Source organism: Python bivittatus, unplaced genomic scaffold (assembly GCF_059951505.1).
Source record: "Python bivittatus isolate LINGU-HERP-01145 unplaced genomic scaffold, Pbiv_v1 ctg000700_np1212, whole genome shotgun sequence".
Taxonomy (NCBI): domain Eukaryota; kingdom Metazoa; phylum Chordata; class Lepidosauria; order Squamata; family Pythonidae; genus Python; species Python bivittatus.
Window position 1 is genome coordinate 76,440,973 of NW_028277098.1, and position 25,884 is coordinate 76,466,856.

General features: G+C 37.4%; 1 protein-coding gene across 2 annotated transcripts in view; it reads left to right on the forward strand.

Moving 5' to 3' along the window:
• ITCH (itchy E3 ubiquitin protein ligase) overlaps positions 1 to 25,884 on the forward strand; it is a 64,402-nt gene that overhangs the window by 18,587 nt on the left and 19,931 nt on the right. Inside the window, exons 3-13 of one of the 2 annotated variants that reach the window (XM_088154428.1) lie at positions 3,043 to 3,184; positions 5,478 to 5,602; positions 7,721 to 7,858; positions 15,218 to 15,260; positions 18,328 to 18,491; positions 19,119 to 19,344; positions 20,373 to 20,468; positions 21,451 to 21,625; positions 22,584 to 22,644; positions 23,290 to 23,374; positions 24,178 to 24,306. In XM_088154428.1, coding sequence (XP_088010554.1) covers positions 3,043 to 3,184; positions 5,478 to 5,602; positions 7,721 to 7,858; positions 15,218 to 15,260; positions 18,328 to 18,491; positions 19,119 to 19,344; positions 20,373 to 20,468; positions 21,451 to 21,625; positions 22,584 to 22,644; positions 23,290 to 23,374; positions 24,178 to 24,306 — 1,384 coding nt within the window. The remainder of the gene's footprint in view (positions 1 to 3,042; positions 3,185 to 5,477; positions 5,603 to 7,720; positions 7,859 to 15,217; positions 15,261 to 18,327; positions 18,492 to 19,118; positions 19,345 to 20,372; positions 20,469 to 21,450; positions 21,626 to 22,583; positions 22,645 to 23,289; positions 23,375 to 24,177; positions 24,307 to 25,884) is intronic. The other variant, XM_088154427.1, reaches the window with a different exon arrangement.

Sequence of the window (25,884 nt, forward strand, 5' to 3'; positions counted from 1 at the left end):
CCTATGTACTCAGATTGGAATTCCAAAATTAAAAAAAAAAATTAAAGTATCTAGGAGAAACATACCAGATACAGAAGTTATCTTGCATTAAAATCCTACTTAGGAGTATGACTTTGTTGGCCTGATCTACGTGATGACCTACAGAGCTGCATTAGCTAATGGGTAGTCTAGGCCACTCAACACTATCAACTTGTCCATTGGCTAACTCTGCTAGCCTATGGATAAACCTCTGGAAAACTTGTCAGCCTGAGTGAATGCAAGGCATTCTCTTGGGGATAGAGTGATGGAGGATGGATATAGCCTCCTTGCTTTTGTGCCCTTGTTCACCAGTTAACCCTATAGCTTTCTACTGTGCACTAGGGCCCAGTGCACTGCATACATTGTAACCCTCTTAAAGAGGCTTTGCTGATAAAGAATATGAATATGTTTGGTAACATGATGCTGGGTACATATGGGCAGAAAGCGAGAGGTATTTTACCATATCCCTACTAGCCTTTCAGAAGGCTCTGAAGATATGGCTATGCCGTCCTGCTTGAGGATCTGGCAGTGGTGTGGAGTCCACTAGATGGCTGTATATGTAGTCCTTGTTTAGTGATTGCCTCATTTAGTGACCGTTCATAATGAAAACAGTGATAAAAAAGTAATTTTGCAGCCACTCCTTGTATTTATGACCTTTACAGGTCTGTAAAGCAAAGGAAAGCTGAAGTAAGATTGTAAAATCATGATGTTTCACTTAGTGATTGTTTTGCTTAATGACCAAGTTGTTGGTCCCAGTTGTGGTCACTAAATGAGGACTGCCTGTATTGATTGTGATGCATGAATTCTACTTTCCCCCAAGTATGTTTTTTATGGTTTAATCTGGTGTTTAATGATTATATATATATTTTCTGTTTTATTTTTATTTTGTTTATGGTTTCTTGTTGTTTTAATTGTGTGAGCTGCCCAGAATCACAAATCTGAGATTGGGCAGCTATGCAAATTTAAACAAATGAACAAATGAATAAATGGCATAAAATTTCTAAAAAGAAAGTTATGCTACATTGAGTCTTAATCTCAGCCCATTTTCTTCCCACTTGGCCTAGATCGCTACTTAGCATTAGTCTTTTAAATTAGGTTGGGATGACAAAAACGAATGTTCTCTTGCATTTTTGTAATTGAAGTGAGAGACCTGACACTTTTTTTAATCAAATTGATCTCATATAGTGATGTTAATATCAAAATGAAATGGTTACAGGGAATGTTAACTGTTAGATTAATTCTGTCACTATCATTTTTGATATGTTATGTACAGTCATGTGAAAAAGTAAATACACCCTAGTAGGAGTTTCTTATACCTGTCAACCAGTCTCTGACATCGACTGGGAGGAATTTTTTCCCACTTCTCTGAATAGAATTTTTTCAGTGTGTAATGTTTGAAGGGTTTCTTGCATGCACAACTTGTGTCAAATCACTGCACAGCATCTCAATGGGATTTAGATCCAGGCTTTGACTTAGTCATTCCAGAACTCTCCATTTCTTTTTTTTTCCCAGACATTCCTTGGTGGATTTACTGGAATGTTTAGGATCATTGCCATGTACTGTAGTAAGGTCCACTTTTGGTTGAGCTTCAGTCTTCTAACAGATAGTCTCACATTATCTTCAAGCACCCTCTACAACGAATAATTCATAGTGGATTCTGTGATCATGAGCTGCCCAGGCCCTGATGCAGCAAAACAGCCCCAAATGATAACATTTCCACCACCATGCTTTACAGTTGGTACGGGGTTCTTCTGGTGAAATGCTGTTTTCATCAAACATTTTTTTCTGGTAATTTGGCCAAATAACTCTATCTTTGCCTCATCTGTCCAGAACACATTGTTCTGGAAGTCCTGGCCTTTGCCTAGGTGTTCATGAGCAAACGTTAATCTTACCCTGGTGTTCTTTCTGGATAGCAAAGGTTTCCTCCTGGCACACCTCCCATGTAGATCTAGTTTGTGCAGGTCCTTTCTAATGGTAGACTCAAGCCCTGTGACATCAGTAGTGGTGAGAGCTACCTGTAGGTCATGTGGTCAGTGATGCTCTCAAAGAGACTTCTTTCAGCAGTTTGCATTCTCTTCTTCAGCTGAACTTGCTGGGACAGCTTGGCCTGGGCAAGTTAGCAGTTCTTTGACATCTCCATGTGATGTGCACCTGATCTGTACTTGAGATAATGATAAATAAAGCAATGTACTTACTTTTTCCACATGAAAAAATGCATTTATGTTTATTTAAATTACACCATGGACTATGAAATGTAAATGGTGCATGGTATTTATTGTATTATATACCTTTTATCTATCGGTATTGTTGAAATGAAGATCAAATATCTGTATGTTGAAATATCTTGAAAAAGTACAAAATTTCAGTGGGGTGTACTTACTTTTTCACATTACATGTATGGGTATTGATATCACTATGAAAATGATAGATATGGATGGTACCTTACAACCAAAGGACACATGTACTTTTATACATATAAAGCAGGTTTTTGAATTTGTTTTACACTTAAATTTACATTTCTAAACATCTAAAAATAAGCATAGAACAATTTTTAAATGAAAATAGGTATTCTTCAGAAACTCCATAAGAGCTACATACAGAATCAGAATTGTTCTATTCACAATATGATTTTGGCTAATAAGCAATCTGTAAATGTGAGAAACTATATATATGTGGGGGGGGGGGTGTACATTCATTCTCACATTTAGCTTATTCAAGTAACATGAAGGCTTCAGAAGCTGTAAAATAATCTCCATTCTAAATAAAGTATTTATACTTTATTTAGAATTCATCTCTGGATTATGATACTGCTACCTGTTTTAAATATAGGTCATTTTTCAAATCTCTTTCAAATAATTAAATGGTTTGATATGCTGCTGCTTTAGTAAATGCTTCATTCTTTGATTTAAATAAACTGAATAATATGAAACATTAATGTGGCATCTGAATAAAACATTCTTTTTTATGATACTTTGCACTGTCCATAGGTCATTTTTTGACCATGTTGCACTCTTATTTTTCAAGTTATTTCTGCAAAGTTGAAAGAAAACAAAAACAAGTGGTTTGGACCCAGCCCATATGTAGAAGTTTCAGTCGATGGACAGTCAAAGAAGACAGAAAAATGCAACAATACCAATAGTCCAAAATGGAAACAGCATCTTACAGTGTAAGTTTGGAAATATTTCATTCTAAGAAAAATAGAAATGCAATCAGCTAATATTATGGGATGAATATTGATAGTAAAAAAAATACAGTGCTTACAAGGGAGGAGTATAAATGTTCATGGACATACAGAATTCTGGTTAGTTTCTTAAATTGGCTGGATCCATTTTAACACATTTTAGCCAGTTTGTATACCCAGTCAAAATATCGTAGAAGTTGCTATTTTCATTAGTATGAGAGGAAGAACATAACTATGTACTTGCTGCCTAGAATCTTTACTGGTCCCCAAATAAATGCAGAAAAAGACTCCATTTGGGCAGCCTTCTAAACCCAATAAATGCCTGGAGTTCTCAGGCTATGTGATACTGTGACCCTCTAGAATAATAATTGAATTTGTTCAAATCCCCTACCCCAAAGATTAAAACAAATGATTTCATTGGGATTAAAGTGGGAAAGAAGCAAATATATCGGTGTTAATCATTAAATGTTAATGTATTTGTCAAATAAAACAATGACAGCCCTTACAACTTTATAAAAGAATACCATTTCATTGGAAATTAAATTAGATATTTTTAACGGGAAGCTTGCTGACTTTTCTATAATTCCTGGAATCCAGGTTTAACTTTCAAGATAGCTACTTTCAATTCTCATTTCACATTTACTTTTGATTTGTATTTATTCTTTATAACTAAAACTGTAGAAAAACCTGACTAACTGTTCTAAATGGAATCAATATGTTTGTAGCTTTCTTTCTTAATTCGTGGTACTCATTTTGCACACTAATCCAAAATTCAGGGAAAGATACTGCCAGAAAGTTTATTTTCAAGGAAGTGTCCAAAAAAACATCAGTGAATTGCTTCTCAGTATCAGTGAATGTATCAGTTATCAGTTTAGCATCCATTAACATAATGGATAAAAATACTGAATTTCAGTAAAAGAAACACTTCCAGAAACACTTCTAAGACTCTGGATATTCTACTACATATCATGCCAGCAAAAATGCCAAAATATTTCCAAGAAAAGCCAAATCCAGGCATGTCCAATACTGTGATAGTGTATTGTATGATCTGTAGGTATCAGGTATTATAGTTTGCAGAAATTCAACTATTTTCAGTTTATTTTTATTTTAATTTATTTATTTAACTTGTCCCCGCCCATCTCCCCACAATGGGGGACTCTGGGCGGCTTACAACACACTAAAAACATAAATACAATTAAAAGTTATAAAAACCAAGCATTAAAAAATAAAAAAGCTAAAAAATCCAAGAGGCCGATGGGGGCCACTAAGGGGCCAGCCAACCCCATTTCTGATATCCTCCCTCCCTGCCCCAGGCCAGATGGCAGAGCCAGGTCTTCAAATCCCTCCGAAAGGCCTGGAGTGAGGGGGCCTGTCTCACCTCCGGGGGCAAGATGTTCCAGAGGGCGGGGGCCACAGCAGAGAAGGCCCGCCTTCTGGATCCCGCTAAACGAAGTTCTTTTACCGCGGGGATCCGAAGCATGCCCTCTCTGTGAGGGCCCAAATTGGCAAACTACATTACAGTTTAAGCTAAGCAGATTGCAAAATGTTAGCATCATTTTTGATGTAACAATGGACTTTAACAGGACTACAACATTATTGGCTGTTAAGAAAAAGAAGCAGGTGGAAAACCAAATAGTAGACTTAGTAATACTCAAAAATCTGAGCTTGACTACCATGGATAAGATAAAATGTTTTTAAAACTTTTTTGCCCCTCTTCCTGGGTTGCTTGTGATCCTCCCAGAGATTGCAACACCAGTTTGAAGTCACTTGATGTAAACTAAAGAATAGTTAAATGCTTTGTTCTAGCTCTAGCCGCTGATACTTTGCCAGGCATAAAACCAGTGGGTCTGCTGGAATGGCTTCTGGAGTGGGACAGTGTTGTAGAAAGGAAAAGCTCAAAATTACTCATTATGTGCTTTTGAAATAACTAAAAAAGACTCAAATTGGTGTGTTGTGTAATATCCCACACTGAATGCTCATATGGTTGTTTGGTATTTCCTTTAAGGAAGTGCTTAATCAGCATCTGGGAATTGACAATTACTGTGATTGGAGATCATATTTCACCTGAAAACTCCAGCCTTCAGAATTTTAAACTATTAGCAACTTATTTCAAAATAGATCTTCTGTCTGTGGTATTTTGATACATGAAATACATAATTTCCTTCATAATGAAGGAAAGAAAAGTATGTCTGATACAGTCACTTCCTCGTGAGACGGGTAGTGTCTAAATTTGAAATATAAGTAAATAAAAAATAAAATATTACTTCTGCTTCTTTAGAATCGTCTCCCCTATCAGCAAACTACATTTTCGTGTGTGGAGTCACCAGACATTGAAGTCAGATATCTTACTTGGAAGTGCTGCTCTAGATATTCAGGAGACACTAAAAGCAAATAATATGAAACGTAAGTATGTAGTAACAAATTTCTGAAAGTTATATGCTTTTCCATATATGGAGTCCTCTTTTAAAAAAATATTGAATCAGCAGCATAGCTATATTTGATAAAGGCATGCAAATACTTTCAAAGTTAAAACAGTTGAATTCAAAATAATCTTTTTTCAGTTAAAAACAACTGTTTCAAGTTCAGAATGGTTATCTGTACATTCTGGAAGTGTTTTTTGAACTTGAAGCAATTATATTTTGAGCTCTAAACTGGATTTAAAGCAGGGCCATTTCAAGCTCAAAACATTTCCAAAATGGTTGTAACTGCCTGTTTTGAACTCTGGAATGGATTATTCTATCTGTATTGTATTTCATAACAAAAGCTTGATAAAAGCGGTAAGCTCTTTCCCTCTCACTCCTCCTCAAAACCTTTTTGATTACAACTTTTCTTTGGGAAACTTAACATTGCTTCTAATGTAAAAGAGCTTCTATGTAGACATAGGACAATAATACATATGACATTAAATACATCATGTGTTTTTAAGTGAATCTTTTTTAAAATATAGAGCCCAATAGGTTCTGGGCAGAAGAGCTGATTTTATCCTTTACTAGTGTTTAGTATTATGCTGTTTAACATTATGTATGGATTCAAAAACAGAACAAAATACAAGAGGTAATATCTAGATTACCAAACAGGGCTTCCAATTTTATAATGTTATTGAAAAAAGTGCCACACAATAGGGGCTGATATAAAGATAAATGCTCCAATAGAAGAGTAAATATGTAGCTCAGGGTTGAACTGTGGAGTTGTTGGTGCTCTCTGAGCTTGGTTATTTGCTTGCAGACATTTCGTTACCCAACTAGGTAACATTATCAGTGCTAGTGAGTGTGGGCTTTGCTCTCTGTTTATATACAGTAGCTTGCTCTGCCAGCATTGATGGGAGAATGGTTTTCTCCTCAGTAATTCCTTGATTAGGGTATTGTCTTCTGCTTGATTGTTTGTCTGGTATTAATCCCTGCTTATCTGTGTGTTGATTGCTGGAGAGGATGATATTACCTCTGCCAGTGTTTTACCATCCTCTCCAGCAACACATCCTCTTCAACACCAACATCCAGATAAGCAGGGATTAACAAGCAGGGAACTACCAAGGAGAAAGCCACATTCCCACCAAGATTGGCAGGGCAAGCTACTGTATATAAACAGGGAGCAAACCCCACACTCACTAGCACTGATTATGTTACCTAGTCAGGTAATGAAACATCTGCAAGCAAAGAACCAAGCTCAGTGAGCACCAAGGACTCCAAAGATAAATGTGAAAAATTAGGAAATATTCTGTTTTTTCTGCAAACTAGTGTTTCCAGATATTTTGGATTATTTGGATTATTATCTGGATTATTTGGATGGTGTTCCTCAGCCTCAACCAGCTTGACTGTTCAGGAATGTTGTGAGTTATAGATACTGTATATTTAGGGTATACTAAAATGGAAAGACTTCTGTAGAACTGATGTTACTATAATAGGTTAATATAGTGACAATTCCAAATTTTAATCCATAATTCTGTTTGGTGGGTTATCAGGGATACGGTTTTGTTAAAGAAGAAGAACTAGTACAATCTTCACCATCACCTGAACAGAGAATATTTATCTCCTTTGTTTTTCTGTTCAGGTTAGGAGACAAAGTTAAATTCTGTTTGTCTTGATATAAGAACTGAATGTGTGTGTGTGTCCTGACTTCACCCACTAAATATGGTCCCTGAAAAAAATCCGTAATCTCCTATTCAAAAAATATTGCCCACTCTGCCATAAGAACAAATAGAGAGTACTAAGCTCTCTAATTCACCTAGTGAATATGAGCTATAATCATCTATCACAGCCACTGAATATGATATTCAGTATAAAACTGAGAATGTCAAAGTCGTGTATTTTTAAAAGAAAATCATTATTTGATACTTAGTTTTTCAAATCAGTGTTATCAGAGAGCATTGACGTACAATTAATACTATCAGCAAGCTATCCTTATATACTATATATATACTACAGAGGTGGGGTTTTTTTTAATATGTTGTTGATAATTCTAATCCATTTGCTTAGTTTTAAGCAATTAAAACATTGTAACAGACTATTTCTGTGTTTTCAATAGTTGAGGAAGTGATTGTGAATATGGAGCTTATTGGTGACAAAGAACCACCCGATGGAATAGGAGAGTTGTCTGTCTGTCTAGATGGTATGCAGGTGGATCCTGAGCTTCTGACTAATGGTGATGCCTCAAGTATAAGAAGTGAGTAATATTTTCCTATAGAGTGTCTATATTTTGTGACTGCATTATAGAAGTGGTGAGCTCCTCTTGTCACTGAGACGTATTGAAACTACACGTAGTCCTCGCTTAACAACCATTCCTTTAACAATTGTTCAAAGTTACGATGGCACTAAAAACTACTTAGGACCGGTCCTCACACTTACAACTGTCGCAGCAACCCTGCAGTCATGTGATTGTGATCCAAACTGCTTGGCAACCAGCTCGCATTTATGACGGTTACAGTGTCCCGGGGTCACATGATTGCCATTTGTGACCTTCCCAGCCGGCTTCCAGCAAGCAAAATCTGGGGAACTGTGTGATTCACTTAACGACCACAGTGATTCACTTAACATCCACTGCAAAAAATGTTGTAGAATCAGGTTCAGTCACAAAACATCATGCTTAACGACTGCCCTGCTTAACTATGAATCTTCCAGTCCCTATTGTGGTCGTTAAGTGAGGACTACCTGTAACCCCAATTCTGTAAGGAGAATGTTTTAAAACTCAGCCCTTGTATTTCCCCTAATTTGTGTTTCTTAGCCGAAAGCAGGCATATAAATAGCCAGTGGTAACAAACCTACCGTGTATTTCTTTTGAGTGAATAACTGCAGTATGTCGGTCTAGTGGTTAAGGCACCAAACTAGAAAGCAAGAGACTGTGAGTTCTAGTCCTGCCTTAGGCACGAAAGCCGGCTGGGTGACTTTGGGCCAGTCACTCTCTCTCAGCCCAACTCATCTCACAGGGTTGTTGTTGGGGGGAAAATAGGAGGAAGGAGTATTAGGTACCATATGTTCACTGCCTTGAATTATTTATAAAAATAATAAAGGCAGGTTTAAAAAAAATAGACGTTTTAATCTTCTGTATTAGGAAAAGTGCAGTATTTCAGTGTGTGGACTATACTTATTTTTAAGTGGCATGCTAAGGGCCTTATGCTAAGAATGGGTGGAGTTAGGCCAGTCCAGTGCTGTGGACAAAACAAATACTAAATTTAAAATTAAATAGTTAATATTATTACACTATATTCAATAATTATCACATTCTTTTATTTATTTACTTATTTGTCAAATTTATACGCCGCCCATCTCACTATTTAAGTGACTCTAGGCAAATATAAAAACGATAAAAACAATAAAAAAATCTTTACTACACACACACACACACACACACACAGAGTTAAAAGACAGGGAGAGCGTCCTGAAACCACCAACCATTTCCAGTGCTGTGAGCCCCCATTAGATCCCCATGCTAGGTCTCAGAGCCAGGTCTTAATGCTCTTCCGGAAAGCCAGGAGAATGGGGGCCAACCTCACCTCAGGGAGCAGGCTGTTCCACAGGGCAGGGGCAATAGCTGAAAAGGCTGTCCTCCTAGACCCCGCCAATCAGAATTTTTTAGCCAACAGGGTCCATAACATGCCCTTCCTGCTGGACCGGGTGGGACAGGCAGATGTAACTGGGACGAGATAGTTCTTCAGGTAACCTGGTCCCATGTCATGCAGGGCTTTAAAGGTCATAACCAACACGTTGAATTGGACCTGGAAGCAAACAGAGGTGCTACTTGGGCAGTCCTAGAGGTGTCCATAATTCCTTGTGCTGCCACATTCTGCACCAGTTGCAGCTTCCAGATACTTTTCAAGGGTAGCTCCATGTAGAGCATGTTGTAATAGTCCAGACAGGTGATGACCAGGGAATGAGTGACTGAGAGAATGACTTCCCAATCCAGGAAAGGGTGCAATTGGTACACAACATGAGTTGAGCAAAGGTCCTCCTAGCCATGACTGCCACCTGCTCCTCGAGCAGGAGTCGTGAGTCCAGGAGGACCCCCAAATTGCACAACAGTTGCGTCTGGGGCAGTGGAACCCCATCCAGGACCAAAGATGGTAAGGCCCCAGATATGGAAGAGCCCCAAACCCACAACCATTCCATCTTACCAGGGTTCAGTTGAAATCTGTTGTTCCCCATCCAGACCCCACAGCCTCCAGGCACCACGAAAGAACATCCGCAGCATCACTTAATTCACCTGGGACAGACATGAATAATTGAGCATCATCAGCATACTGATGATACCTCATCCTGTGGTGACAGATGATCTCACCCAGCAGCTTCATGTAGGTGTTAAAAAGGAGCTGAGAGAGTACTGAGCCCTATGGCACCCCACACAATAGGGGCTGCGGGCTGGATCTCTTGCTCCCTATCAGCACCGACTGGGACTGGCTTTGGAGGAAGGTGAACCAACACAAAACTGTGTCTCCCACCCCCAACTCCTGCAGCTGACCCAAAAGGATACCATGGTCAATGGTATCAAAAGCTGCCGAGAAACCAATGCTGTTTCTGTCCCATATCTGGGCCTCAAACCCGACTGGAAGGGGTCCAGATAATCCGTTTCATCCAGGATCCTCTGGAGCTGCATCACCACCACCTTCTCTACCACCTTCCCAAAATTCTTTCATACCAGAAGGTTGTAATTCAACAATAATTTTTGGTGGAGCTCAAGCCAAAGGCTTTGAGGAGCTAAATGAAATTTTAGGCTCTCAAGTTGTGTGTCCATGTTCTAGAATGTTAGGTCACTTACTTGAATAACATAGCCTAAGAATAATGATTCATTCTCTCCAATGTTTAATTACTATAGACACAACAGAGGAAATACCTTCAAAAGACTATTTCAGTTTCTTCTCTCATGGTTTCAATATGAATAGAGCCCCTGATCTTTGTTCAGCCTGCTCTGAAGTATTTCCTGTGAGAAAAGTCCGTTGAAACTGTTGATACTCTGGTCTTATGCTCTCAATTTCTTGCCAGAAGAAAGCTATTTTAAATGCTCATATATCTTTTATTGCAACTGACATTGTGATTTAAAGTCTTAGCCACCAGGAAATCTTAGGCCTGCTGAGAGCTACTTGGAATACTAGGAGTGTCAGGGTGGGGGATCTAAGAGTCAAGCTGGAGCCCTGCTGGCAGATTGTGCAAGCAGCAGAGATCTGGTATTCAGCGGGCATGCCTTGTTGGCCTCTGGTGATGTTAATGCCAAAATTATTTTAATCACTCCACAGCCCAGAGGAGCAGGCTTGGGAGTTGTACAGTGGAACCTTGTACAGTGGAACCGCGGGTTACGAACGCTTCTGTTAACGAACTTTTCGGGTTACGACCAGCTCCGGCCGCAAAATTTTGCTTTGGTTTGCAAACTCCGCCTCGGGCTACAAACAGGATACGCGGCCATTTTCCCTCCCATGACACGGTCTGCGGCCATTTTTCCGCCCCTGACACGTGGTCCACGGCCATTTTTCCGCCCCTGACACATGGTCCGCGGCCATTTTTCCGCCCCTGACACGTGGTCCGTGGCCATTTTTCCGCCCCTGACACGTCCGCGGCCATTTTTCCGCCCCTGACACATGGTCCGCGGCCATTTTCCGCCCCTGACATGTGGTCCGTGGCCATTTTCCGCCCCTGACACGTGGTCGTATGGAGGGGGACTCTCCCTCCAAGCAATAGCCACCTCCCTGTCCTCCACACCAGAACGGATTAACGGTAATTACATTGAACCTTATGGGGAAATTTGCTTTGGGTTGCGACCAATTTGGGGTGCGACCAGAGTCACAGAACGAATTAAGTTCGTAAACCGAGGTTCCACTGTAATTGGTATCAGAGCTGGGCAGCTTTCTAAGTGAGAAGTGGGGACTTGAGCATGGGCTGGCCTAGAATGAGAGTATAGGCTGGGGCAGGAGGGGCCTTATGCTTATGCTTCTTATAGGAGCATGCCTGATATTTAACCCTTGCATTTTTTGATGGATATCAACATAGTGTAACAAAACAAAACAAATATATGTGTGTTGATGAATGAAAGAGAGAAAGGCAGATTGTTGGCTTCCAGTCATGTGGTGGCTGGGGATGTTTATATGTGAGGGGGGATTGGTATAGCAGTGTTAGAGGGGGTCATTCCATGAGATTGGGGAGGTTGGACTGATCTTGTGATGATGGGTCAAGGGAGATACTATATTGTGGGACACTAGGTTTTCCATTCCAGGGAAAGAGGGATTGATCTTCACTTCTGCCCCAGATGCCCATTCCTAAGACCTGGTGGCTGAATTGCTAGTGACTTTGGCCTCAAATTATTAGTAAATGCTAGGTCCATCTATAAAAAGCCCTTGTTCCACAAGATAGGCATAAGTAGGTAGGTATATATGTATTATTGAAACTTGGCTGGGTAAGGGCAGTGATGTTGCCCTATTCAAGATCTGACCTCCCAGCTTGAAGATCGTACAGCAACCTCAAAGTCAGGGACAGGGCAGGGTTGTTCATCTATCAAGACACTTACTAGAAATCAGTGCAGTTCTTCAGATTCAGAAGTTGAAGAACCTGACTAGACAGTCTCAGTGCACCATGTGAATTAACAGACAAGGATTCACCAGTAGAAGAGGCATTTGAGGAGAGATAGGTGCAGGCTGGGTCAGCAGAGCCAGAGCCTGAATTAGGAAAAGTCCTGAACTCTGCACCAATCACAAATTACAAAGAGCAGTGGAAGTCAAGCTTTCTACTTGACAGAAAGAAGCTTGACTCAGCAGATTAGTTGAGCTGATAATTAGGGCTATCTGACAGGCTCTTTGTGGCAAACAGTGTTCCACCTCACTTAATGAAACACTGTCCATGCACTAAGTGGATTACCCAGCTGAACTGTGGAATGGAAACTCCCCATTCTTAGATCTTTCTTGGAGCTGTGATTTTTTTTTTTCCTGATTGTTTTGGTTTGGGAAAGTAAACTCTTATGTCTGTGTTTTCCTGCATGCTTTGAGCAGGATTTATATCTGCAATTTGTTTTATAATCTGCAACACCTTGTCTATGACCAGTGGCTCTATTCTAGAGGGAGCCTTCTCCAACCAGAATCAGCCCATCCTTGGAGAAACTGGTGGCTGTTTCCTAGTTCCATGAAAATGGGGACCAGGGGAGGGGGCTGAGACCAGGAGGTAGGGTGTTTTGGTTATGGCCCCAGTCCTTTGGAATAGTCTCTCCTCAAAAATCTCAGACTTGCTTCTTCCTTTAACGGTATTCCAGAAAATAGTAAAGACAAAGCTATTCCAGAGGGCATTTGGCAGTTGTTTGCCGTCAGTTATTTATTATTGCTGCTATTGTGGTTTTTTTTCCAGATTGGATCATAATGACTCTGTCAAGATTATAAAAGTTAGGTTTTATCATTTTAAATCACTTAGTTTTCATTGTATAATTGCTGACAATGCTGTGGATGTTTTAATAGTTGACTTTTGTAAGCCCCTGGCAGATTTGGAGGCATACAAATGTAATAAATAATATCCAGTATTAGTGTAGGAGTCACCAGAGAACCAGCCAGTTTCTGGACAAACAACCATTCTGGCTTGGTAGGATTCCAGTTCAGATTACAGCCTCCGGACACCAGGGTAGAATGTCCAAGGCTTTTCCAGCCTGGTCCATTTTGGAGTATTAACTGGATAGGAACTTCCTATTGATGAAGCTATCCAAAACTGATAGATGATGTCTCCCAACAGGTTCATATAAACATTACGTAAGATGGGGGACGGTGCTGAGCCTAGTGACACCCCATAGTGGAGTGGCCATGGACTTGAACACTCTTCCCCCATTAATATTAGTTGGAGCTGCCCACTTAGGAAGGAGCAGGACCACCAGCCGCATCTCCAGCTGATCCTTGTTGTAGAGGAGTACTGTGATAGCCTTGAAGAAGGTATGTGGCAGCTGTTAGGAAAACATGAACTTAGCCCAGAAAGACAAGAGGGAGTGAGGAAGAAACTCAGAATTGCCCTGCTTTCACTCTGGAATAAGAGGAAGGGAGATTAAAAACTCCATCAGATTTTCAAGACTCTGTTGTTATGTCTTATAAACAATACAGTTCCAGTAGTTTATTCAGGGTCTGTTTCCTGATGTGGCCGACCTTAAATGGCTGATACCTGGACCCCAGTCTTAAGTATAGATCCTTATATTCAGCCATCTGTTAGGCGGGAAGCCATGATGTCATGAAGGAACAGCAACATTACCTCCCCACTTTGCGACCTTTGATTTGTAGCCACTGAAGCATGGAAAGAATGGACCAGATATTTCCTATATATGTTAATACAAGTTTCCATGGTGTTTGTTCTTTTTCAATAGCAGAAGATTAGTGACAGTAATTCAGTTTGTCGGTTAATACTTATAGACATTTTTCTCAAACTGCTGCATACTACATAAGCCCGTGATATCTTGTCATTGGTAAAGCTCTGCATACTCTGCACTGGGTTAATAAGAATCAGTCTTCATTGTTGTCAGCTCTTAGTGAATTTTATCTCACCAATCTTTTCTTGTCTGAACTTGTTTATTTTAGTTTGAAATCTTATTTTTCTACCTTATGCCTCTGGTAATGTTTCTAATAAAAAACCTGCTCTCCCAGATTCCGCATCCATTTTTACTTTTGCTGTGAGACTGTTTTTCCTCTTGTTGCCCTCTAGAAGTGTTGAGCTATATCACCTATATTTTTTCAATTTGCATGGATTGCAGTCACATGAACTAGGAATTAAAAGGTCTTAGTCCAAGACATCAGGAAGGCAACAGGTTGGAGAAAACTGTATTAGACCTTATGTAGCAGTTTGCCATTGAATTCTTCTTTCTCACAAGTTCTTCTTTGGTTCAATCTTAGAAACATCACAGTATCATTTATCAATTAATATTTATTTATCTCTCAAGTGTTTATTTTTATGTATAAAGCCCAAAATAGCTAACTAAATCCAGGCAAATAAGAGTTGTCTTCTGACCCAAGGAGATAATATAAACAGATGACCTCCCTGGGGAGTTGATTTCAAAAATGTTGCTTCAGTAGAAAAGACACTAAGCTGGATCACTATGTTCCATTTTTTCCACTTGAGAAACAACTTTCTATAGTCTGTTATCATCTTCCATAGCATTTATTCTTCTTGCAAATGTCAGCTGTTTAATTTCAGGCACCATCAATGTATATTTTAACCAGAGACAGGCAATGGTGCCTACAAACCTCCTGTCTAACTGATTTTGAATTATAATAAAATTGCAGAATCCTCTTTCTCTCTTCTCAGCTCCCTGAAAAACTTACCTGGATTGTTAGGGACTCTCCAGATCAACAATGAAGGGATAATGGGGGCTGAAGTGGAAGGATGTATTGCTGAAAATTCTACCCTGCTCTGTTGCTCAGCTAGGAACTATCTCCTGGTTCTGGGCTCTTCTATTTTGGTGGGACAACTATGGTCCTAATTCATCATATATTTAAGTGCATAAAATTGCCCTGTTATGATTATTATGTAATGCTTATATCTTTTTAGTATGTCAAAAGTTGTAAGTTTTTATTACCTTGTGCTTAAGGTCCTGTGCTGAATGATGGCTCCAAACCAAGAAATGAAACAAGGTAAGGTGGCTTTAGTTATATCTTAGTGTGAGTTCTAGGTGATTGTTAGCCTAGCTATAATTGTCTCAGCTTTAAAAATAAATACATTTAATATAGAAAATTTCTATTTAAATATTCACTTAAAGTACAGTAATGCAGAAAGACTAAGCAGAAGGCAGATAAACATATAAAGTGATTCAATAACATGCTTTAATATATGGTGAATTGTATCTATGTTCTAATGTCATAAAATCCTTTCTGATCTTCCAGCACTATGCTATCAGAATTATTTGTGTCACTTTGGCTATAATGAAGCCCAGCCATAAAAACCTACACTGATTTCCTGCCTATTTTAGGATCCTATGCAAACTGTTCATCCAAACTTTCAAGCTTCTCCATGGTTGTTGTCCTACCTAAGTGTTTTTAATCCCAGCACATTATTTCTTATAACATTCACTCTAGTATCTCAGGCATCTGAGGTTTTCCAGACACTATTTTGTATCTTTTCCCCTTGATATCTCTTATGCCAAGAATTGCTTCGCAGAATAACACCATGTAATAACCTTCCCTTGTTGAAATTTCACCTTTTTCATGAAGTTTTTGGAACATATCTGCATATTCTTAATCTGTTTTGCTCTCCTTCCCCTTTTTCTCTATTTCTGTTTCAACTGGGAAGTTGAAAGAATATCACAGAAAATGGCAGTAGCAAAACACTTCTATAATGGTGTTGTGGATGCAGACAACTAGAGTCAAATTTGAATGTACTTTTTATATTTTATATCAGGAGGGGGCAACCATCAACTCTCTTTTTTGATTCCCAGTGTCCCACAAGTTAGCATTTCTGAAGTTTAGCAGCAAAGTCCCGTTTTTGATAGTGTGATTTTTTTTCACAATGAAATAACCCCCAGACTAGGTGTCCTAAGCCTCTAAGGCCATCCATTTTGAATAAAAACTTCTATTCACCAACCAAACTGTTGAAATTTTCAACATGGACTCCTATTTTAAAACATTGATACCTTGATATAGATACCTATTTGTAAGGAGTTAGAAACATATGTGGCACTACCTAAACACTACCATAAAATAACTGATTTTGTTTTCTTTGTGCTCAATGAAGTTAATTCATTTTCAAACAAACATACATAAAATTAAAATGAACACACACAGGAAAAAGGGAAAAAATCATGACACAATAAATAAAAACATTAAAAAACAAAAAAATCTATAATTGCAAATATATTCCAACCTGATTTTTTAAGTCTTTGAAAGGGGAAGTTAAGTTTTCAATGTTTACCAAGCCTATCCAATTTTTTTTTCCAAAGGGAGAAATAATGTTACATTTTCTGATTGACAGAATTTATAATTTTCTCAAAAATTGCTAGATTGCACATCTCCAAAATCTAATCCTTTATATCTGGAACCATTTTCACTGCACATTATGAAGGAAGGATTAGAGGAATCCTACAGTCAGAAAGAAAGAGACAATTCATAGGCTAAAACTGAATCATCACAGGACTCATCAGAGAGATTAGAGTTTCTAGCTTCCCTTGAATCCCATTAAATCTCATATTGTCCCTGCACTGTTACTATATTATCTTGCTTCTCTCCCATTTTCAGTTGTGATTATTTCATTCCTGTTTTGCAGAAGTCTGCACTTGTGAATCACAATATATTTGACTATTGATAGGAATTATGAGAAGAGAAGGAAGCATACAGTCTTGGAAAAAGTTGTTCAGAGCAACATTATAATACAATAGCTTCTTGCCACTTTTGCTTTCTGTGGAGTAGTAGTGATTGCAGTGCCACATTTTTCCTTTTATTTATATTCCTCATGGGCAGTTGGGCAGATTCAGCACTTATCATCTTCTCTGGGGGGATCACAGGCTTTCTGAGAGGGGAACAGTGGGGGCCAGCACATAACTCTGCAATAACTTCAGTGATCCATGTCTCTGTGTCTTTTTATTTCTATAACTTATATGCTATTTCATTTCCAGAATTAATTCATTAATACTGTAAGCTATTCCAACTCTGAATGGCTTACAGCATTAATATAAGATTAAAAACAAAATCAATTAATACAGTTATAATCACTCAGTCTGTTGTTCAGAATCTTTCACATGCCTTTCTGAAGAGCCGTGTTTTTATGACTTTCTGAAATGTAATAAGGAGGCTGTGGTCCATATATCCAGGGGTAAGCTGTTCCAGGCAAGGGGCAACATCATCATATTTTTAAGAGGTCAGAAAGCCACAGTGCCTGCTGGGAAGTATGTTCAGTGGTAACACAGAATATATATTCTTAACAGCTCTGTGTTTTGTATGCAAGAGGATAACATTTTTCAAAAACTTCTAAGTAAATCTGCATGTTTCTCCAGATGATATAATGCATAAGTAATATGCAAGTAGCAAAAAAAAAAAAAAAGTTTGAATAAGCATACCATTATATTTTTGAGCTGGAAGGGACCATTTATATTATTGAATACAACCCTTAATGCAACAAGCAAAATTAAAAACTTTTAATTTTTTAATTAAATTAATTAAATTTAATTAAATTTAAATTTAATTAAAATTTAAGATAGCTGTACATCTTGTGCTTGATCTACTTCTGTAGGAAATTGATGCCACTATTGACCCACTCATATCAGTAAAAGAATTTTTTTCCCCTAACATTCAACCAGAATCTACCTTCCTGTAACTTAAGTGTGTTATTTCATGGCCTTCATCCATGTGACATCCTTTTTGGTACTTGAAGAGTGTTGTTCTGTCTCCCCTGTCCCAGCTTCTTGCCAAAGCTAAACATTCTCAGTTCTTTCAGTTTGTTTTCATATTATTTATTTTCTAGTCCTCTGATCATCCTTGTTGCCCTTCTCTGAATCTGTTCCAATTTGCATGAATCCTTAATGTGTGATGCCCAGAATGGAACTTTTTATAAATTATAGCACAGTATTTTTGATTTGGAAATTTAACTTATCCTTTTAACCTAAGGATGTGTGTGTGTGTGTGTGTGTGTGTGTGTGTGTGTGTGTGTATTGCTGGAGTTAGACCAGTTAGACCAATTCCAGGATATCTTATGTTTTGCCTTTCTGTTAAGGAGTAACATTCTTGAAAGTTGTGAAACTGCTGGATCCAATGATAAGAAGGGGGCTGATATCAGTGACACTCCATTAATTGCAAATGGTGGTTTCAAGCCTTCTAGACCTCCCAGACCCTCTCGACCACCTCCACCCACTCCACGTAGGCCTTCAGCTCCAGCTGGTATGTGAATATCACTGTGAAATAAGTTTTCAAAATCTCTTGAGTTCAGAGTTTATTTTACTTATGAATATAACCTGCCCTCTGCACTATTTTATTGAAAATGTCACTTTCTGACCTTCAGCAAAACATTCTCAAACTATGAAAAGAGAAGTTTATAATCCTTAGACATGTATGATTACAGTTTTGAAAATTTCTTCATATTTAAATAATAGATTTTTCATACTGAAATGGCTTTATATATGGCCCACTGAAGCTGCAATCTGGGAATATTCTCTTTAAAGACTTCCAGATTTTTGTGGTCAAAAGAATGAGAATTTTTATCCCAAATTGTTTGTCCTAATTTGCTGAAACTCACTGTATAGTTTCTCTAAAATGGAAGTAGTTAAAATTTAACTGGGAGCTACTTTTTAGAAACAAATTCAGCACTAGAGTACTAATTTTTAATGAGGTGTTATAAATGAATTTTTATATTTAAGTATTTTCTAAAGAGCGTTGTTACTGACCATTCTTAAGCAACAGTCTAATAATGCTGTTATTATCATATACCATGTAGAAACCTAAAGGCTTTCTCTAATGAATTAGAATAAGAATAAACATGGCCTTCTTTCCAATCTGTATTCTCTGCAGCATGTGTCAATGGCCCTTCTTCCACAGAATCAGAAGGGATTAATAAAGAAGCTGTGCCAACCACAAACACATCAGCAGCAGAACCAAGCTCTGAAGGAGTGACTGCAGGGACAGCTCTTCCTGCAGCAGCGCCTTTAGCTACACCACCAATATGCAGACAAGTTCAGCCAGCAACTCCCATTTCACAGCCACATCATACAGTTAGCCAAGGTCCTCTTCCACCTGGGCAAGTGTTCAATGTTACTGTGTTCTGTATTAGAAGTATTTTTGTAGCTCAGCATCTTTTCCTCTGAAAGACAGCACTTTCATTCATCTCTTTCATGTCTGAAATCACCTAAAATATGGTTGGTATACTTGGGAATAAAATTAACTCTGCCACCTATAAACCAGTTTTTAAAAGTTCTTTATGAAGTCAGATACGATGACCCAAATATCAAAATTCCTATAGCAGCAAACATGTTGAATGTAGTACCAAAGCAAGATAGTACTCCAGTATTGGTGGAAAAATATGGTTTATAATTAAAATTATATTGATTCCAAGGTTTGATTAGAAATTATAGGTTAATTTGAACTAGTGTGGCTGTTTCCCAATTGGTGTGACACCTTCAGGTCGTCATAAATTCTTGTTCTCAAGTCAGTGTGATATAGTAAAGGTAAAATTGTTTACATCTACATGGTCTACTTCTTTTTAGAAAGATTGCAGTCCAACACTGAATTGAATATATACAACAGAAGTGTAAACAGCATGCAGTGGGCAGCCTGTTGGAATACTTTCTGCAATACTTAAAATGTAATGAATACTGTCAGAGCCCTAGATCACATACTCAGTGGTTCAGATCCTAACTGAGAGATTAGGATGGGAAGTTGGTCCAAATTCTTCACCTACAATAGTTTGCAGAATTATTGGGAGGTTAAAATAAGAAAATCCAGGTTTGCCACCCTGAACGTTTTAGAGTTAAACAAAACAGACAATGCAAACATGACAAATATTTTTAGTCCAGGAAATTTCTGAAACAGCAATTAGTTGAAGAATTTTTTCTCAAGGATTGCACTGTAGTAACAGCAGAATTACAAATGTGAAATGAAGAGTAAGGTTTTGGTTTGTGTAAAGTCTGTGTATGAAGAAAATGCACTTGAACATATTTTTTATTATATACTGCAATTGTGGAGAGGGCAAGAACTCACTTAGAAATAAGCTACAAGGTGAATATATTTGAAGAGATTTACATGTGAATGGTTTGTATTTTTTTCCAGTTGGGAACAAAGAGTAGATCAGCATGGCCGAGTGTATTATGTAGATCATGTAGAAAAAAGAACAACATGGGATAGGCCAGAGCCTCTTCCTCCAGGGTGAGCAGTTTGTAATATATTAACTTCTGGATTGTTTTTTGATTGGTTGATATTGCTTTGGGGGTTATACATTTTACTACTTTTTAATGTTGTTGTTGTTATGTGTGGTTTTATTTGTGTATGCTGTCCTAAGTCTCATGTTGTTTGGGTGGCTCTATACATTGATTTAATACATTAAAAAAAAGTTGCTATCACTTTAAAGATGCCAGTTCCACCCTCCACCACTATCTTTATGTATCATTTAGCTTCAATTCATATATCATGCTAAAGTATAGTGACAAAATGTGTTTGTGTGTGGGGAGGGAGGGAAAAAGATTGAGCGAGAGAGAGGTGTAAACAGTGGTCAATGAAACACTGAAAATAAAAAGCATAATAAACAATTCTGTAGTATATGATTCAGGCTCTATTCTGAGGGTGATGAATCTAAACTAATTGTAGGTCTAGTGCAAGTAGCAGAAATTTGAGACATTCCCAAGTGGTTGTAGAAGAACCCCTAGGTATGAATTCAGCTTTGTTAGGTTTGCTATACTGTCACTACCCTGTTTCTGGTTCAGTGGGCAAGAAAGCACTTAAATCCCATTTTTCATAATGTTAATACATTTATTAAAAATATATATGTTACACTTGAATATTTTAAAAAGAAAAGCTATATTATTTTTGCTATTACAGACAAAGTAGACCTGCATAAAGTGCAGATGCTTTAATCAAAATATTGGAATTGAGAAATACGAAGGCATAGAATTAAAGATAAATTACTCTATCCTCACTGTTCCAGTAAAACTGAGGAATTATGGTGCTTGACCCATTTTATTTATTTGTTTGTGTGTAGATTTATATCCTGGTGGCATACATAATGCTCCCTGTTTCTTTTTTTGTGTCCTTTATGCTGCGTATGCTCTCCTGTTTTCTTCTCTTTTTTATTTGACTGCTATGTACTTTGAGGTCTGTGCATTCATTTAAATATCTTATCCGTGTTCTTTAGTTGGGAGCGCCGAGTAGACAACATGGGACGGATTTATTACGTTGACCATTTCACCAGAACAACCACTTGGCAACGGCCAACTCTGGAATCTGTCCGTAATTATGAGCAATGGCAGCTTCAGCGCAGCCAGCTTCAAGGAGCTATGCAGCAATTTAACCAGAGGTTTATATATGGGGTGAGAACACTTAAGACTGGGTTGCAAATCAAATCTAACAGATACACAGGCAATACACCATCTAATGAAAATTTAATTAAATTCCTAATGAGAATCCATTAAGTCTCCAAAAATAGTTACAGTAAAATTTAAATGCTGTAATTTGCTTGATATACATGGAAATTACTATTTTTTCCCCAAACATTTCAGTTAAAAATATTCTTAGTATACAACTCAAATGTATTATTTTTTAAAAATCTGTATGTTCATACTGTAACTAAGCTACATCCAATAACTCCATCTGTTGCTAGAAGGCTGGTCAGTGAATTGGGAAGGTAATCAGTTTTGCTGATTTCTTCTCCCTGCTACAAACCCTACTATCTGGTTCACTTTTGACCTTTATAGAATAGTACAGGCAGGAGGGGAAAATAGCTTCCTCCCAGTCCTACTGATGGAAGCCACCACTGAATCCTTCTTTTATTGGAAGACTACCTTTGCTTACAATATTATTTTGAACAGTTCTTTATTTCAGAGAATTATGACCCAGATATCTCAGTCTATGGTTTGTGCCTTTCTTGGAACAATACAAGTAATATTTAGCCCAGTACAGAGGTTATAATCATAATTTCTTCAAGAAAGAGACTCATATTGGCAATATTTAATTGGATTTTACAGAATTTCACCAGAGGTCAGTGATGTTCAGCTCACTCTTATTTTGTAAACTACTCCTTAAGTCTTGAACCCTGGTACTTCTTGTATTGCATTAATTTTGTTTATAAAGACACCTAAAGATTGCCATGATGAGTTGCTTACCTCCTTCTAGATAACCATAGCCAGTGTTGGGGTCTTAATAAACATATAATATCAAACTTGAAAGAAAAATCTTGCTTAAAAATGGTGTAACTATAGCACAGATTTTAGATGAGTGCTAAAACAGTTTAATTAGTGGCTATTAAGATGTGTCTTCTTGTGATTGTAGAATCAAGACTTCACACAGAATAAAGAATTTGATCCTCTTGGTCCCTTGCCACATGGATGGGGTAAGATCTTTTCAAGTTCTGGATCCCAATGTCACTTATTTGAAATTTATTCTTGCTGGTTTCACTTAATAATCTTCTGGATTATTTTTTCTTATCAGACATTCAAGACCCAAAAACCTATATGTAGTAGTACTGAGATGCATATGCCATATAAAATATTATTTTTTCATTTATGGAGTTAAAGCATAAGATCAATATATTTTTATTACTTTACATGCAAAACTCTATAATTTTTTTTAAATCTAGAATCAGGACTTGCCCTTTGTTTCTTAAGAGATAAACAGTCAGCAGGATATAATCTGCTGGATATTCCTTGTAGGAAAGCAAGGCATAGAAATATTTGATTTTTTTTTTCTGAGTGTAGATTTACTCTCTTTCTTGCTCTTCCACTGACACTTTATAAAGAGGAATTAAGCTTGTAGATCAATTTTCTTCCAATGGTCCTCTCCTATTTCACATCCTAAGCTTTTCCTTAGAGCCTCTTAACACTGGTTGAAAGTTTTTGAGGGCAGGGGCATCCAGATTGTTGTAGTGTAGAAGTGGGGTGGGATATTTTCCTTGAACAAATATGCCTGCATAAATATTACTTAGGTATGACTTACTGACATCAAAACTGACATAATATATTACTGTATTTTCTCTCAGAAAAAAGAACAGACAGCAATGGCAGAGTGTATTTTGTCAATCATAATACACGTATCACACAATGGGAAGATCCCAGGAGTCAAGGGTAATATCAGCATTGTTCAACCATATTCAAAAGCCTATGCTTTTTTTTTTTCTCAAGCAGCAAAGGAGGAAACATAGTATTGCTGAGTACTAAAAGATACGTAATTCATAAAGATATGGGGAATTTCCTAACTTGGATTATTTCTTGCTAAAACAAACAGCTATAACAATAAATCAAAAATTGTCCATGCACACTGGATAGAGCCTTATGGCATCACATTTGCCTCTTTGGACCTCAGTGAAAATCTTACAAAGTCTTAGTTTAAATATTAGCATTCTTTTAAGATAACAGAATTACATGTGACATACAGAATACTTACAGCATCAATATTTGAAGCTCAAAGAATGATTGTTATTTCTCTTGTCCATGCTGTTGGATATTAAAATGGTAGAAATGAAAAACAACTTTACATTATTACAAAATTTCTACTGTCTCATAAAATGTTCAGATGGCAAGGCATATTTTGAGTTTAAAAGACCTTTTCAAAAAAGAGGAGAATGACAAAAACATAGTCATAAGGAAGACAGTGTTATTTGTGCTCTTTGATAATCCAGTAGATAATAAGGAAACATTGACCTTTGAGCACTGAGCAGGAACAGCAGCATTTTTTAATGTTCTCTTACTAATGTCTGTTTTTTCCCCCGATTATGCAATCCCTCTGGGTGGTGGGTAAATGGTAGTGGACATTTAAAGTTCTGCTCAAATAATTGCAAGTTTGGATTTAAGGTGTTGATTTTTACCAGCTTGCACAGTTTACCAGTTATGTAACTTGCAATTCATATCTTTTTTATCTGTTTTTATAGTCAATTAAATGAAAAACCTTTACCAGAAGGCTGGGAGATGAGATTCACTGTTGATGGAATTCCATATTTTGTGGATCACAACAGAAGGACAACAACATATATTGATCCTCGTACTGGAAAGTCTGCTTTGTATGTTTTTTTCCCCTAAAGTAACAATACTGTTTAGGTATCTTGTATACTGCACAGAATTCCTTAATGTTCATCTCATGAAGGCAAATAGACATTTGTTGTGATGGTTTTGATTTACTAATTAGCTTTAAGTGTTAGTGAATGATAAAAAGCATTAGTTACATTCTTCCATTTGATATGGAAAAGGAACCAAAAGGTATGTTAACATAAAAGTCCTTGGGTAATCTGCTATACCAACCAATTTCTGACAAATTATTACTTGATAGCACTGATTATTATACTAGTCTGAAAGTAGAGCTTTTATTCCTCTATATACCCTTTATTCTCAAGGCAGGTCAGGGTTTTTTCTGCTTTCTGGGTGATTTCTAAATCACTTCTGTTCTGGGATAAACTCCAATTCCCAAGGATAATCAGGGCCTTTTTTTTTTTAAGGTGCTAGCAGAGTACCAGAGAGGAAACCAGACGCAAAATTATTTTTTTTATATTACTTATTTCGCAAAACAAGATAATGCTTAAAGGGCATTATTTTTCAGTCTTTTCTCTTCATTTTCTGTAAAGTAAAAAATAAATGCTACTACTACTAAGTGCGTTTAAAAGTGGGTTAACACTGAACATTAGAGATATTGGCAAGTACATTTTTTGTGCTTCAGTGTGTGTCTCAGGAACGTGTCAAGCTTGTTTCAAAAAGAACTTTTCAACTTCAGAATTGTTCTCCCTGCTTTCAGTAAAATCAGAATGAAAAGAAAACTTCCAATTTATCTTTCTTCATCACCTCCCCCCCCCCCCCACTTTCTTCTGTCTTTCTCTTTAAGTTGCACTGACTGGGTTGTATGTTGGGAATACCTGAAACAGCAACAATCAGAGAAAAAGAATAGATGATGTAAACTATCCTTCTCCCTCCTTTTTTTTTTTTTTTTTGGTTATGATTCAGATGCCAGGAGGAAAGCCCTGTCTGTCCTGGGATAAACTGCAATTCCCAAGGATAATCAGGGCCTTTTTTTTTTTTTTTTAATAATATTTTATTGAAATTTTAAAGTTAGTTAGAAATGAGAAAGAAAATTGGAAATACAAAATATAAAGAAAAAAGAAAAAGTGAGATAAAGAAAAAGAAAAAAGGTATGAAAAATAGATAACTTCCAATCTATCTCTGGTCTTAGGAATAATAAGGCTATCATAGGTGCTAGTTTTTAATACATTAAGTAGGAATAATTCTTTGTCAAAACATATCCCATTACACTTATAATCTAATCTTCCAATCCCCATGTAAGCTTCACCCCACCTGCATTTTGCAAAAAATCCATCAAAGGTTTCCATTTTTTAAGGTAATAGTTATTTGAGTTTTCTTTTAATAAGCAAGTCAGTTTATCATTTTCTGCCATTTCCATCAGTTTTAACAACCTTTCTTGTACTGTTGGTAGTGTCTGGGTTTTCCAAAATTGTGCATAGAGAAGTCTTGCTGCGATAATCATGTATTGAGTAATTCTAATAAGATGTTTTCCTGTTTGAAAGTCCATTATCCCCAACAGGAATAGTTCTGGTTTAAATGGAATCTGTATTTGTAGTATGCTCTGCATCAAG